General features: G+C 36.4%; 1 protein-coding gene across 2 annotated transcripts in view; it reads left to right on the top strand.

The window, feature by feature from the left end:
• Positions 1 to 14,880, top strand: part of LOC134531706 (transmembrane protein 41B) — a 47,110-nt gene extending 32,230 nt beyond the window's left edge. Inside the window, exon 6 of one of the 2 annotated variants that reach the window (XM_063367520.1) lies at positions 1,432 to 14,880. In XM_063367520.1, coding sequence (XP_063223590.1) covers positions 1,432 to 1,601 — 170 coding nt within the window. In that variant the 3' untranslated portion in view covers positions 1,602 to 14,880. The remainder of the gene's footprint in view (positions 1 to 1,431) is intronic. The other variant, XM_063367521.1, reaches the window with a different exon arrangement.
• The last annotated feature ends 1,904 nt before the right edge of the window (positions 14,881 to 16,784 follow it).

The raw sequence follows: 16,784 nt of genomic DNA, 5'->3' as shown, positions 1-16,784 counted from the left end.
AATCACGAACAGCGTGTAGCGGTCGTATACGACCGATCTGACCTTCAAAGTCAAAGCTTGAAAATTGAAACATCAACATGAATACTTGGTACATGATATAAAAGTGTTATTGTAAAAATAAAATATGTTAATGTTTATTCACAAAAAAAAAATTATATAAAAATAATAAAAAACCATATAGACGTTAACGAACAAAATAACTATCAAATTATTGACTGGTTCATATAATCAAATAGAACAAAAAATTTCAGAACCCAAACTTTGTGCAGTGTCGCGAGGGACCCGGTCGGACGTCCCTAATGGTTGTATCTAAGCTAGGGGTGGCCGTGTGGGCTCAGTGCGGCCGTACACACAAGTAGTGCGTGGCGGTCGTATACGACCGATCTGGTCCCCAGAGACAGAGCTTTAGCGGTTGTATTCGACCTTCATCGTCGTTAAAGTGTTAAATATTTAAAAAAAGTTACTTAAATTCTATCACTCAGCATCTAAATTCAATGAATGCTATTATTGTACATAGTAAGTTATTTGCAACAAAATATATGGACCAATTTGATTGTGAAAATTAATTATGCTTCCTTATTGATATCACACTTCGTATCTCCTTATTCTTTCATTACAGATTCTGACGTGTACTTAAAAGTACACAAATTTTGCCAATTTAATTTATTTAAGTATTTTTGCTTAGAAATATGTATAACCAATAAATTATTTATAAATTTTTGTCTCTAGCTTTAAACTGATCTGAAAGTCTTTTCTGTCAGTAACAGCACAAAATTAAATTTGAATGTATGTCATGTACCTGTATTTACAGACAAAATTATAGTACAAACATTTTCTTGTTTTAACACCAGCTTTATGAAACAAAACATTTAGCAATATTTCAAAAGTGTAAATATTAGCTATGTGAAGTCTTATCTTCCGAACCGGAGCACATTGTGGTGGTTGCACTAACCATTCAGGCTGCGCAGCACTTGACCGGAAGCCGGGAGTGAGAGGAAGCTGTAGTATCGTGGGCCTCCAGGTCCAAGCCTCTGTTTGGTTGCCCAGGTGGCTTATCAGAACAGGGCCTACCTTTGATTGGCTCTTCTCATTGCCTCGGGTGCTTCACAAGGCTGGGCGGCAATGGTGGGTCCAGAAGATGTGTAGGAGGAAGCTTGTGTTTGAAATTCAACATTTTTCCTTTTTTCCTTGAAAATTTAATTTTGTATTGTTTACCAACCGAGATGGTGTGCACATTTTCGAGGACTTGGGTTCGAACCCCCAAGCCCAGTCCAGGAAAATGCTGTGACGGTTCCTAACATAGCCCTGACCTGTAAAGTGTGTGTCAGTCTGAAACGTTGAATCGTGGAGTGCAAGTTGCAGTCAGAGGGGGAGGGCTCCGAGTCGCGACTGCTGGCGGGCATGTTTGGGAGCGCTGTGGCCTGCCCCCAGGGGTCGCCCCGCCGTCGGTGGTGGCCATACAGGCCGGCCAGACGCTGTACGAGCTGTCCGCGTCGAGCGACGCCTGGTCGTGGTACTCCGCGGTGGTCCTGGGGCTGCTGGCGGTCCTGTCCTTGGTCCCCGTGCTCTTCAAGCAGAAGCTGAAGCACAAGTTTGAGTAGAGCCCCTGCGTGCCCTGCACGGGGCGGCTGGCCACCTGGTCCGGGGCAGTGGACACGAGCAGCTCGTGTGTGTGTGTGTGGTGCGGGTTCCGTCACAAGTCAGCTTGCCGAGAGTGTCGCGGGTGTGTGGAGTGCCTGAGACCGAGAGAATGGTGAGGTAGAGACAAGATTGTATGGTGAATGGCGATTAAACCAAAAACACAGAGAAAAAAAACATGTCTATACACCATATAACGCTGATAAACAAGTTAATACTCTATGAATCGTGAAATTAATCAGCATATTTATTCAAAATTAAACTCAGATTACAAAAATGTTAAATTTTAGTATAGTACATATTAATTTTAATGAATTTAATTTATTTAGCATGGAGTTAGTACCAAAATGTATACGTACTAAATATTTTTGGGAAAAAAATTTTGATTTTTTTTATATTGCAACTGTTATTAGTAACTAATTTACATTACAACATTGGAACATTTTACAAACGCACATATACTTGCTGATTTGTTTTTTATTGTTCCCAGTAGTAAGACATGCTTATTACAAATTATTATATTTTTAAAGTTTATCATTCAGTCAAAAGGACTTTGTTTTGGTGAAGTAAGTATCATTGAACAAGTAAGTGTTGTATTTATTGATAATTTTGCTATCTTTATGAATAAACAGAGTTTATAAAAAATAAAAGCAATAACATTGAAATTTTTTGTTTTAAAAACAAAATTTGCCTAAAAACAAAACCATAAAATCTTGTCTCTAGTTACTACATATGTTTGTGTGCAAGTTTTTCACCTTTCAATTGTCATATGTGATTTCGTTTTTCCTTTGTTGTTGTTCAAATGTTATTTTACTTTGTCATGTTAACATAAATATGTTGATCTGGTGTTAATTTAAATTGATTTTATCATTCCATAAACTATGCATAAATGCCATTTTATAGAAACATGAAAAAATAATAACTCTGCAAACGTAATTGTATTGTCTTCCCCAGCACAAACAGTGGCTAGGAATCACTATCTTCATAGCCATACACAGTTGTGTTTTGAATTCTTAAACTGTTTGATCAAAAACTTAACTTAGTCAGAATTTATTTTTACATCATTAGACAAAGTAGATATTCATATCTAATTAATTTAGTGATAATTGTTTAAACTTGGTAAATTACTATCCTGCTAACACAAAACTGATGTTACTTCAGTGTATGTACTGCACTTATTTTCTATAGTCACAACAGTATATAAATTTTTTTGGAAAAAGATGCAGTGTACACGTAATGCATCTACCATTAACGAAACTCAAAGCAGATGTTTGATGTGGGCAGGGATGCGAACATGAGGCCCTGCATAGCCCAAGAATTTGCACGTGGCTTTTAACCAACACGAGTGGTCTCTGGATAGAGGGTGCTTGTATGCTGTATCCTGCTGATATGTTGGCCTACGTGCAGAAAATAAGCGGAAAACTTTTATAATGTATAGAAAGTTTTCCATGAAACATAATTTTGACATTTACATTTATCAATCCCGTTGCACAGCCACGATTTGCAAGCGCAAGCGGGCCCCTTCAGTAGGAGGCTTTGTAATTCCAGGGGGCATCCGGGCCCCCTGCCTCTCCCCCCCCCCCCCCCCCCCCCCCGTAACTGTGCCCATGGATGCGGGCCTAAATTAGCAGTGTAGGCAACATAGTTAAGGTTGTTGCTATGGCTATCATAAGTACCGTAATCACTCGCGTAATGTCCGCAGTAATTTGACCACATTTTTGGCCAAAAAAATGGGGTGCAGACATTATGCGAGGAAAAATACAAAAATACAATATTTTGTGTTCTATTCAAGTCGTGCGTCTTTGTTCTAATGAGGATGGGCAGGGGAGGCAGCGACGCAGCAAGAGGAAGAGAGAGGCAACGACTCCGCAGGGGGGCGAGGCAGTGCTATGACTGGGGGGGAGAGAGGCAGAGGCAGCGCCTTGTCAGGAGGGGAGAGAGGCAGAGGCGTGGCTTAATCTCCCTCCTGCCAGCTAGCCAGCCAACCTGACAAAGGAGTGTTAGAATCCTTGACCCACTTCCCTTCCTCCTTCACTTCCCCTCTTCTTCTCCGACAACACTCCACATCAACACAGCGGCAGCGCGCGAGACCAGCTTTCTTTATCTTTATGTCGTTTGAGATAGGCGACTAACTGCTTACGTCTGGCATGCCTCACGACGGTCCTACTGAGAACGGACACTTACAAAATCACCTCCCGCCGCTCACAATACATGGCTTGTTGATTGATGCATGCCAAGCTGCCCTGCCCTCAGATAAACCCAGAAAAACACGTTTTTAAATTTTTCTCAAAAATGTTTACAAAACAAGGAGGGGGGCTTATACGCGGGCGGGGCCTTTGACCGTGCTTTGTTCAGTTCAACGAATTTCCCCACCCTTTCAGAACAGGAGAGAAAGGACAGTCAAGGTCACAGCTTTGTTTACAGAGCCGTCAACTTTCCATTCGTACTGCGTCCTTTAGGGGTGGCCAAAGTTGTGTTGCCCGCCGTAGACGACTGGTGCGGACATTATGCGAATTTTTAATTTTTTCTTTTAAGGATATATAAATAAAGGGTGCGGACATTATGCGAGGGCGGACATTACGCGAGTGAATACTATGTGTTGAACACAGAAAAGTCTGAAAATGATAAGCCACACAGTGTACACTTCGTTTGCAGGGCTTGGTTATAATGTATACTTTCTTGTTTGAGAAGAGAAGTGCTGGGGAGCTGACAAGTGAAGGTGTTTAGTGTAGTTTTGGAATCCTTGGTAGTTAGGTTGGAAATGGAAAACAAAGTATTACGTAGTAATGTGGTTACTTTCACCAGGATTGTGGGAACAGTTAACAATGGAAGCAAAATAAATATATGAATATCATTTCATGGCACGTGTTAGCTATAAGAAGTGGATTATTAAAAAAAAAAAGTTAAAAAAAATTATAAAGTATTGAAAAAAGCAGTTGGGGGAAACACATTTTAAAAAACAGTAAAAAAAATGCAGTGTTGTGCTGTTACTATTAACTTCAAAGTGATCGTAATAATGGCTTTTCTTACATTGAAAGTCAATTGTGCTCATAAATGAACATTTTGACTGGTAATTTGTAATGTTTCCATCAAAGTGTAACTGTAATGTAATTATTTAATTGTTTGAATGAGCAAAATTATGAAACAGTAATGGGTTATCAAGTAGAATATGTTTCTGTATTGTCATGGTCAGATGTGCATGTGTATGTTTTCTTGTTATTTTGTATTACGTGTTTAGATATTTGAAAAGAAGCAATTCTTTCTAGAGTGGTATATTTGCTGTTCCTAATTGCCAGTAGGGCATGGCAGCGAAACTTTGTGTGTGTTTTGGAAGGTATAAAACTAAAATACAAACCAGGGGCGAAAGGTTTTAAATAGGGTTTTAAACATTTTAAAAATCAGGAATTTTCACATTGGTTAACTGTTCTACGATTTTGAAGGCGCATAACTTAATTGTTATTTTTAACCATTAATCATTTTTATAACTCAATATGTTAACAATTATAAAGTGATTTTTACAATTATGTATAGAACTTATACATAAAATTATATATACCAACATTAATTATATGTCAGCATCACACAACGACACAATAAGAAATATTGTACCTTATAACCAACTACGTGCACATTAAACTAGGCCCAAAAAATAAAATATTTTTTTGTTTCCAACTCGTAAGGCATTTGTGAAAGCTGTAAAATCTTCTTTTAAAAATTTCTTTCAAAATCCCTGATTTTCAATTGAGCATCAGTAAACATGTGCGTCATGTCAGGAGCTGGTATTAAAACTAAAAAAATGTTTGTAATCAAATATATTACTACGATGAGTTTTAGAGTGCTACTTTTCAAACACAGTCACAGCCACACTGGCCGAATGCCTTAGTCTTTGTCTACAGACTTCTATCTCTCTCCCTTCTGCTCCCCTTTTCCTCCCACTTTATGTTTCCTCCCTAACTTCCCCTCTTCTGCTTGTATGCCTGGTGGAAGCAAAGCCAGCCATTGGTCCTTTTGCAGTGTATAACCTGCATGGCCTAGACCTGCCGAGGGACGAGTTTACATTTCACTACTTTTCAACAATCCATTCTGTGTAGTGGGGATCTTAAAGACGTTTACTGTAAAAAAAATTTTATATAATCAATCCTTTAACTACGTTTTAATTCGTCATACACATGCATTTATTGTGGGAGAAAAGTGAGCGGAGCGCGGGTTTGGTTTTCCAGTCCGGCTGCATGGTACGCAGAATATGTGAAGATAGCCGAGCGCTGAGTTTCGGTGTAAGAACAGGTCAACAGAAAATGGATTGTGGTATTTAAGAGAGAAGTGAATAATAAACGTTGCCTCGAAAATTTATTGTCCGTTTTAAAACTAGTAATTCTACTGGAATAATTCATTGGAGTAACAGATTCAGAATCTAATTAAAAAGGTATTTTATCCGTCCTGGAAGTAGAGGAACCGACGATTCCCTTGGTTCCGTGGAATTTTCGCCCCTGGTACAAACTCAGCATGAACTTGTAATAAAAATAAGTAGTGTAAGCTGTCAAAATGCCTGTTTTATTCTAGTGTGTGTTGTAATGGGTGACAAAGATACAATCCAACATTAAATGATGATTATTTATGGATATGCCATTATGGCACGTGTGTAGACCCTAGCTGTTTAGACATCAACAATGTACCAGTAATTTTGGCCTTAAATAAGTGATTCCAAGGTTTTACAAGACAATAAAGCAAGTTTTGCTGTCTCACATGATACATAGTTCATCCAAATTATTCATTTATTGAACAAAAATAACCATGTAATTCTGGTAAAGCTGTTTTAATTGAAAGTTTGTAGAACATTGATTTCAGTTATACTAGATGTAAAATTTCTCTATAAAAATGATCCCATACTACCAGGCCATTAGGTTGTTAAATGAAAAGCATCCAACTAAAGCATGTTCATACTGAGATAGGCCCCTGAGTGTAAAGTTATAGTTTCTTCAATACTGTACTATCATACTACTCCCATTCCTACACCTCTTTGCTAAAAATTTAATTCTCATAGTGTTATGAGAAACACTTTCAAAAAATATTGAAATTTGCAAAAGTCTTCTTTTCTGCTGTTATAATTGACAAAAAAAGTTAATCTAGTTTGGTTAAGTTGCCGGTTTATGTTTCTCATTTACATTTTTTTTTTAGGTAAATTGAATTATTTTTCTACTTAAGTATGTTGGCCAGTAAAACTTTGTCTTGATTTGTCTTTTTGATTGATCTTCTTAAGAAATGTCTTATTGAATTTGAAACTAAAATTTATGCAGTTTAGTGGTAGTCCTAGTTTTATTTTAAAACATTTTTTTTAACCTTTATTTGAGATGTTTTCAATTTCAGTTTGTAGCCTGTTACTCGTACATTTTTTTTTTTCATTGACAGCTAGCAGATGTAATAGAAATTAAGTTAAGTAGCAAGTGTATCTTTTGTTGGGAAAGAATTAATTTGAATTGCCAGGAATAAATGTTATTAATTCAAGAGTGTAAGATGTATTAATTTTAAAAAAAAGCCAAAAAACTGCTACTGCTTTGTTTATGGGATGAACTAGTAGTATAAGTGGGTACAAAGAACTTTTTAACTGTAAAAATCAAATTGTATATTGAAGAAAGCATGTAATTGCTTAGCATGTGTCCTGCAAGGCTGATAACCCTTAGGCCCGTCGCACACGAGCCATTTAAAACTGATACTGTTATTGCGTTTAAAAAAAATAGATATCTAGCAATTCATAGGCAGTCTGATCCAACAAAATCTACAGTCTGTATTGCACATCTATAAGGTGATAAAAGCATTGTTGTCTGCAGTCCTGCAATGCAATCATAATGGAACCTGGACAGACATTTTGTGCAATGAAAAATAATGTCAGAGCACACACTTTCCATGAATCTTCATCCAATTTGCAGTCTGGTGTTCCATCCAGTGTTGTATAACTTTCTGTTTCCTCCAGAAAGCCATCGTGGTTGAGTGGTCTCAGGTCACCGAACTCCCACAACGATGAACTGGGATCCATTCCAAGCGGGGTCAGCACTGGATTTTTCGCAATTGGGAAACGTGGATGTTGTCATAAGCTGATGGGTTTCTCTCAGGGTTTTCTCCCATTTCCACCACCTATTTATTCCATCAATACACCATTCACATCACTTTACCCCTCGTCATCCATAATGACCTCGATGACGAGATATTAAGTCCAACTCATTCGTTCACTCACTCATTTTACCACCACAGGGAAACAACCACCCCTTCACAATGAACACAAGTCCAGCTTTGCCAGTGACACGACCGAGACTGAGATCCTGAAACAGTTGAGAAAATGAGGATGAAGACAATGTCTTTTACAGGTTTATGTTACCAAGTGTTAGTTCTTTTACCATGGCTAGAAATTTTAACTATGAAGTATGTTTGATATAGAAAATGGACTGACCAAAACCCTACATGATTCTTCAGTCATACTCGCGTACGAGGACAAATTTCTCCAATGCCTAGTAGTCATTTCTGTCTCCAAATTAAGTGTCTCCTCTCAAATTACGAATGTGAGGGACTATTTCTCATATCTCAATTAAAATGTGGAAATGTGACATTACTAAATCTTGACTAATTTTTAAAAAACATTGCAGTCTATTTAACCCTCTTAGTGCCAGCCTCTGCTAGGATGGTAATGCTAATATTGCCAGGTCTTTTTTAACTAAATTGCATCTCTAGAGTTTAATTTTAATAACTTTTTAACCTTTAGTGTTATAACTATGAAATTTCTCCTGTTTATAGATAAATGTTTTCTTTTGTCACTTCTCATGTTTAAACATAAAAATTTTCATCTTATTTTATTTTTGTTGATTTTTAAATTAAAAAATAATAATTATTAAATATTTTTTATGGATTGTAATGTGGATAGGGAGTAGTTTTGTCAGTAATATTCTTTTGTTTGAATTTTTTTTAAATATTTAATTGTTTTTCTTTATGATAGTATAATAGCAATGTAATTTTTTCCAATATTTATTGTAATAATAATTTTTTGAAAAAAAAAAAAAATCATTGCTCTTCTAACTGTGTGACAATTCTAATGAAATCTTCTCTTAGCCTAATTCCAACTATTTAGTGTATTTTGAATCTTTATAATTTTTTTAATAATTATAAGTCTGTTATTAATGTATGGTATTTAAAAAGTAAACGATATTATTAAAAAATTATGCATAACTATTGTATGTTTTTATACAAATTTAGGTGAAACTGACTTTCAAATTTTAGAAGAAAATTTTTGACTTGGTTTATCAGCATTTTACATTATCACTTTTTTTTCAATTAAAAATATAAAAACTGCTGAGCGTATCTATTGGTTTCCTTTACCAGAAGCTGTAGTAAGGAAAAAGTAAACATTAGCTGGAAAAATGCTATTTGCTTCGAATTTCGAGGTGGTAAATGTTTGGTCCAGCATTTTCTAAACCTGGGGTATGTTGTGTTTTGGTGGTGAAAATGTTTTCACAAGAAGACCTGATTATATTATTTACGTCAGTAAGTTCATTTTCATACGACGAATCACTTGAACTATCGCCTGAATTCGTACGAAGTGATGCACCGGCTGTAATATATCTAACCGCAGCCACTGGAGTAAGTCTCGGTGTGTTTGAAGTAGATGGTAAATCCTCTACCTAATCGGTACTTGTTTCGTTGTCACTTGTTGTATCACTTTCACAAATATCACTATCGAGCGAATAAAAATAGTCGAGCATTTCTTTGTCATCTTTACCCGCAATGTATTTTCTTTTCCGAGACATTATTATGAAAACGAGAACAAAAGCCTTGATCGCACAAAGTTTCGCGGTGGTATTAGTTTGAATAATAGAGTATAAAAAAATAGAATAACATCATTTTCCACTGAGAAATATGCGGGAAAACGTGTTTACTATTACTATAATAATAATTTTCAACGCAGAATAATCAACGGTATAAAATCCTATGCAATTTGTAATATCCACGAAACTGGTAGTTACATATACCGTTTACCTAAAATGAACCATTGTTGTCATAACTTTGAAAAAATACATTTGTAGAAATTGCCGGAAAAAAATTTCATGACATAAAAGAATTAAAATAAAGAATTTACAAAAGAAACAATTTTTTTTTTGAAAAGGGAAAGTGTTTCTTTAGAATAAAGAAATGCAGCAAAACGCGGTTTCTAACGCTGTGCGATGTCCAGCAGTATGACACTTATACTCTCTGTTGTGAGAAAAAAGAACTAAATAGTAGGACACTTTCGCTACCTGTTAACAGAAAAAGGAACTAGATAGTAGGACACTTCATTTGACAAAGGTAGAATGCGCTGCTAGTAACAAAAACTGTCTTGAAAACGGGAAAAAAAAATCGGGCCGATTTTTCGGCCCTGGCAATTTTCGCACAACAAGGCAAAGCCGATTTATCGGACTTTGGCACTAAGAGGGTTAAGTTTGTTCTTTTTCAAACTATGTACTTTATATTCAAACTTTTTTCTTTATCATTTTAACATAAAGTAATTGAGATGGCAAGTACATAAGTACAACAGTGAAATGAGATTTATTTTATGAATGTACGATAAATACGTAACATGCTGTGTGTATAGAGCTTATATAATTAATATGCAGGCCACTTAGTCAAAATTTTCTCATTTGTAACTTCAATTGTGGATAAAGTCTTAATTTTCTTTTTAAAATTTGTGTATGTTGTAAAGCTGGGGTTGAATTTCTTATATGAATTTGATTGCCAACATTTCAGTCGGTGGAACGCAAGGCTGCATAACATTGTGCTCCTTTTGCAAAGCAGAAGACAGTCTGTATGATATAAATTCAAGAGCCGAAATACTTACTCTTAAGTGACTGAAAATTATGTCTGTATGCTATAATGCAGATTGTTGAAAATACTCGCTAGGTGCAATACACCAAACTTAACACATCAAATAATACTGTGCACTCAAGTTTTCTTTTACCATTTTGCTTCTGAAGTAAAATGGACTGAGTAGGTAAAGTCTTTTTGAATAAGTGTAGGAAACATGCTTTTTTGAGGATCCACAACCTCAGGCTGCAGGGGAAGCTTACAAAACAGATTATTTTTATTTTAAATTTTTATGCTACAAACTGTAGTGTTGATGTTCTTGTCCGCTCCTATGCCATGAAAAATGGAACAGAAGCAGAGCGTGTGTTACACCCATCAATTTCCTCCAAAAACTGAATCCGATTAGAGTAAGACGTTTATCAGCTCATCTGCGACGGGCCTTTCTGAATGTGTAAATCATGTACTAAAAGCATTCCAAACTGTTTCTCCAGTTAAAACAGTTTCAATTATTTTCTTTACGTACATATTTTGGTTTTAATGTTCATCCAAGTTAACGTATCAGTTTTATTTTGTATATAATTTTATTTTTGAGATCTGCATAGAAGATATTTTTCAAGAAAATAATTAGCACTAAAGTAATTTTTTTTTCAATTAATTGTGCATTATGGTTGAAGTACAAAGTTTATAATAAAATCTGTAAGAGCAACAAATTTTACCCATTCAGTCAGTATTAAAGATGTTTTCCTTGCATGATATTTAATGTAATAGTTACAGTACTTTGTGCAGTTATTCTTTTTGTGTGAAAATAAGTATTTTTTGAGCAGATTGAATGTAAAGTGTCAAAGTTGTTGTGATGAAATTTAACTGCCTTGACAAATTGTTATTGGTGCTGTTTTTGTTATGTGTATCCTCAGGATTTGTTGTATTTATTGGGTTGTACAAAATATTTATAGTTAATAAAAGGTTACAGTAATATTGATTTTCTATTGTCACCACACTTTTATTAAAATGACCAAGTGTTAATAATTATGATGAAAATAGTACATAGAATTGGTGTGCCTCTTGTAAATTTTATGTGGAGATTTTCTTAGGCAATGTTTGACTAAACATGAACAGTGTACAATGACACATCTATAAAATTTAAGAACCACCATATCAGATTCAGCATTTACTGTTAAAATGTGTGTTTGTTTATAATTTACTCTTTTTAAAGTTGATTTAAAGTTGTCAAGATAAATTTTAAATTGCTATTTCTTTCTGTGGTGTGTTTGGTGAAGCAGTATTTTTTTTATATAAAATTTTTGGGGCATTTCAAAGATGAATTGAATACATATAAAATTAACATCATATTTTCATGCTGTGATTTTATTTGCTAACAATTTAGTAAATAAACTGTATTGGAGTGTTGTTACAAGTACAAAGAAGCGAATGCAGGCGCACTGCAAGTTTTAAGTGATAGGTCTAAAACTGTTTATATTTAACTAGGTGACTCGGCGAACTTCGTACCGCCTAACAGTCAATGAATGTTGTTTTAGCTTTTAGCTAAACTTAATTTAGGTTTTTATTAACGCAATAAAATGAATAATAAAAATTCAATAAAAGTACAAAAATCAAGTATTTCAATGGCGTGTCAGCAAGACATTTGCTTTATAGAAGCTATGTATTTTGCTTCATGGGTTGCACTCGGGTTGATTCTCTTCAGTGAAGCACCTAGTAATATACGACAATTTTCGTTTCGTTATCAGGCGCAAGAACATATTAAGCGGATGGTTTGCCGACACGTGAACATACCACTTACAATTGACCATGAGAAAATCATGCAATTTTTTAGATTAAGACCACAAACACTTAAGGATAGGCCTTATGATTTGTTAATCGTCATGGCAAATGCAAGACGAATCGGAATCCTCGGAATGAGAACTTCCTCACCTTTGAATTATTCTTTGAGTATCATCCCTTGAATCACAGTGATCATCAGTTTTCTTATCACCAAACGTGTTCCATTGCATAGTTTTGGTTGGTTTAGAATTCGAAGCTTGATGCCAACCAAGCCATCCTCCAGTTGTAATTGTGCGGTGTAAGCCAGGCACATGTAAGGAGTTTAAAAATTCAGTTGGATAGTTGGTTGCTTCGTTTTTGTTTGTTTCACAGTCATTAGATTTGAATAAATTCAGAGTAACAATGATTTGATTCTGAATTACGAAGTTTAGGTCATCCACATCTTTTTTCTTAGCCACCAACATTGCTTGCTCACTCAACCATTTGTTATTTTTGTGGTTAGCAATGAATTTCGGGAACACTTTGTTGATAAGCTCGTTTTTCGATGAGACGAAATTGCAAAAATTCTGAGGAAACGAAATCAATCCGCTCGAATCATTGACAGGAACACGGCCATTACCGATAGTCAGCAATTGCTTGGAGATATCTTCAGCAGATGAATCGTTCAGCAATGCAACTCTCATGTTTGCTGCCAGCTGAAGTGTCTTCACATAGCGCCACAAATTTGATGATTTGAGGCATGCGTTAATTTCATCAGCAGCAGTCGATCTTAGAATTACTGGCAGTGTTTAGCAGAAATCGCCAGACAGTAAAATCATTGCGCCTCCAAAACATCTTGAGTCATTGCGCAGATTTTTCAATGTTCTGTCAAGTACTTCCAATGCACGTTTATGCACCATTGTGCATTCCTCCCAGATGATAATTATAGATGCTCCTAAAACTTTGGCTATTGTGGGGTGTTTCGCAATGTTACATATCGGTTGTTCAGTAGTTTGAAGGTTTAACGCTAAATGAACCGTACGGCATCCTTCTAACAATGTGGCCGATATTCCAGAAGAAGCAACTGCTACCACAATATCGGATCTTGCACGAACATTGGCCAAAATCAATGACATGAGGAATGTCTTACCAGTTCCACTGGGGGCATCCAGGAAAAATAAGCAACAATTTCCATCATAAATTGCCTTCATTAATGTATCATACACTTCCTTTTGTTGGGGGTTCAACACGGGTACGTTCGTTTGAATTGATTGGTCTAATTCATGTTGATCATGTTCACGTTCACTTTACAATTCTGGATTAAATGTGTCTTTCATTCCACAATCTGGCGCTGGCATTCCTAACCTGACCAACAAACTGCTAAACATGAGGTAATACATGTCTTCAATCAAGAGCAAAGCCTCGTTATGCATCTCCTCATTCACCTCAAGATCAGGATTTCTTGAACTGACACGAATTCGATGTAAAATTACTTCTGACATGTTATCCTTGTATTTGTTCCATAGGTAATGTAGATTCGATGGGAAGCATGACGAAATGATGATAGCAAATATCTCCTGGAGATGCATAAATAATTGCTTCAGCGATTGTCTGGTCCCAATGAGTATCGTTTTCAAGCAAGTTGAGCTCTTGACATGCAGCATGAAATTATGGGCACATTATACCATTGACAGTTCGTAGTGATTCAAATGATGTTGGTCCACGAACATTCACCAGTAACAACCGCAAATAGAAGCATTCATCATTCTTTGGATGAACTCTGTAAATACAACCAAGAGCATCAGTAAAATGCACATAATGATTACCAGGAACCACGTCGCCTTGCTTCTTACATTGAAATGTCTTCAATGAAGCGTTACAAGTGTAATAATGTGGCATCTCCGAGTAAAGCAACTTTCGTGCAAATGTATCGCTTTGGCAAATCGCTAAGAAACTGGTCAATTTTGTCGCTGGACGTGCTTCAGCACGTTGAGAAAAATTTGACGTGGTGAAATAAACTCGTTGACCATTCTCCAGATGCACCGCCAAATGTTCAACAGTGGGATAACATTCGTGAATAGGGAATGAGAATATACTGCAAATCACCTCATTGCAGTTCACATATTGACTGACTTGATAGCGCGTCATTTCATCTTTGTTATTAGAGGTTTGGCTACCAAAAACTGCCATATCGCTGCCGTTCGTGACATATTTGCAGATGTTTTGATGGACTTCACCGAATTGCAATACTCAACGTTGCAATGTGTCTTGAATGTTTTGGAAAGAAGTGGAGAATATAGAAAAATCCAACTGTTGTCAACCACGAAATTGTTTCCTTTCACTTTCGTTGTGATAGTTCGACCATTATCATCGGGAAATCGACCATGATACAGTGGATAACCATCGTTGCTAATAATGGTCTCCGCCATAACTTTTTGTGGAAAACGTTTGGAACACTTGCCATCGACCGTGAACGGTGATTGGGGATTAATGGCACCACACAGTCCATTAATAATATTCGTAATAACATCATCATGTAGACAGGATCAGGATCAGGAATCTCTGCACATATGATATCATCTATTTGGTGTGGTCGAATTTTTTCGACTAACCAAATAAGAATTAGTGCATGTGGCAAGCTTCCTTTTTGCCATTCGATTAATACATCCAGCATCGAGTATTCTCAAAGATACATTGCTTAACAATGTAGTTCATCAGCGACCAGATTTTTGCTTGAAGACACGTGTGGTGATGTCGTGCCGATCACTTGATGTATGTCCGGGAAGCAGCATTTGAACAATTTCTATCCATTTCAGATTACATGTAAAGGTAATGAATAGATCTGGTTGACCGTAATGACGAACATATGTCATTGCATCTTGCGCATATTCATGCATATGACATGGGCTACCTGTGTACGAAACTGGTAGAATAGTCAATCGACCAACATTAGCTGCATCTTCTTCGGTGCTAATTGCATCACGAAAATGGATATACTCCTCCAAACGCAGTTTGGCTTGGTTCAACCTAATGAAAGTCAGGGTCTCCGTTTCGAATTTGACGTACATGTCGACACAATATTGCTGAAGCAATCGATGAAATCAAAGCAAATAGTTGTCAGCATTATGGCGAAACATCAAACGATATGAGTAATAATTCGAGCTAACCTTCTTGGTAGTTTCCTCACCTGAAATAAAAACAGTAAAATTGGTATCTTAGAAGTAAAGCTCACATCCGTCTTCCCTGAAGGGGTAAACAGAACTGTGTGATTACTAAATCCCAGGTGGTCACTTTTAGGATATTTAAAAGGGTCAAAATAAATGTTTTAAGATTGGTTGCCAGCCCTTTGCCCAATATTCTCCAAACAGACAGCTCCTAATCTCTTAGTCAACTCTTGTGACTTCCTGGGAAATTAGGAGTGCTTCTACATTTTTTTGGAAACCAAAACCAAACGGAGTAAAATTTTATGTCATGTTGAAATGAAAACAATGAATGACTGATTCAATTGATTTATCATCTTGATATTGAAGTGATATCCATCGTCTCCTTGCCAAAACATCAGCAGGTATTTCAACGTGTCATATGAACTGCTCATATAGTATATTTGTTGCAGTTGCCCGGAATCGCGATGTGTAAACACCATATTGCGTGTTTCCAAGTTTTCACCAACAATTAGGATTGCAACTTCATCTATTGTTGGAGCGTTAAATGTGCGTTCGTGTGTTCCAGCTGGTCGTTTATCCACTGTGATCATGACTTTGTAGTCATTATTTGGCATGCGCTCCAATGAAGTCTTGAACAGCCTGACCAATTTATGATGTTCATGAAGTAGTTTCTGCAAATCTTGAAGAATTGTTCTTTTCATTGCTGTGTTGATCTCTTGATGCCGATCAAGTTGTTTCTCCATATTGCCTATGAAGTAAGAATTTATGCTGTGCATCTTCAAGGGGTTGCAATAATCAAATTCAATCGTAAATGTGGCCTTGAATCTGTAAAGTCGAAAGTGAAGTTATTATTACTGATTTATAATCACAAATTTTTGAAATTTTAGCATGCCTTATTTATTTTAGAGGAAAAGACAAGAGTTAATAAAGTTCCTTGAATGTCGGATTAAATCCCTGTTCTTCGATAATGTCTGCCCCAAATGAAGTCATTTAAAAAAGGCCATTGTATTTTTGAGTGTTTGCTAGGAAATACTGTGATTCTCATGTTTCGCCACAAAGCAATGAATGCAATGGCTCAGGTGGCGGAGTCAATAATGGCAATGTCACTTTTCCATTAAGGCAGCACAATCCAGGCGTTTCTCCAGCAAACTTCAATGTGCCACAATGTTCGCAAACAAAAGTATGCAAGCTGTAATCAATTGTGCAATCGTGTAGAAATGCTGCTCGATTCAAATCAACACTTAAAGCATTTCTTCTTGCGCGTTGAAGATTATCTAGTTGTTGATCTGTGCTATAAGCTCGACGAATTCTCATTGCCAACCGAGCCGTTTCACGGGCTGCCTCTCTTTGCTCTTGTGTTTGTGAAGCACGAAGTCGGGCCATACTAACGCGGCGCTCTTCTCT

Source organism: Bacillus rossius, chromosome 5 (genome assembly GCF_032445375.1).
Source record: "Bacillus rossius redtenbacheri isolate Brsri chromosome 5, Brsri_v3, whole genome shotgun sequence".
NCBI lineage: Eukaryota > Metazoa > Arthropoda > Insecta > Phasmatodea > Bacillidae > Bacillus > Bacillus rossius.
The sequence above is the reverse complement of the archived record's forward strand: the minus strand, read 5'-3'. Positions and strand labels throughout refer to the sequence as shown.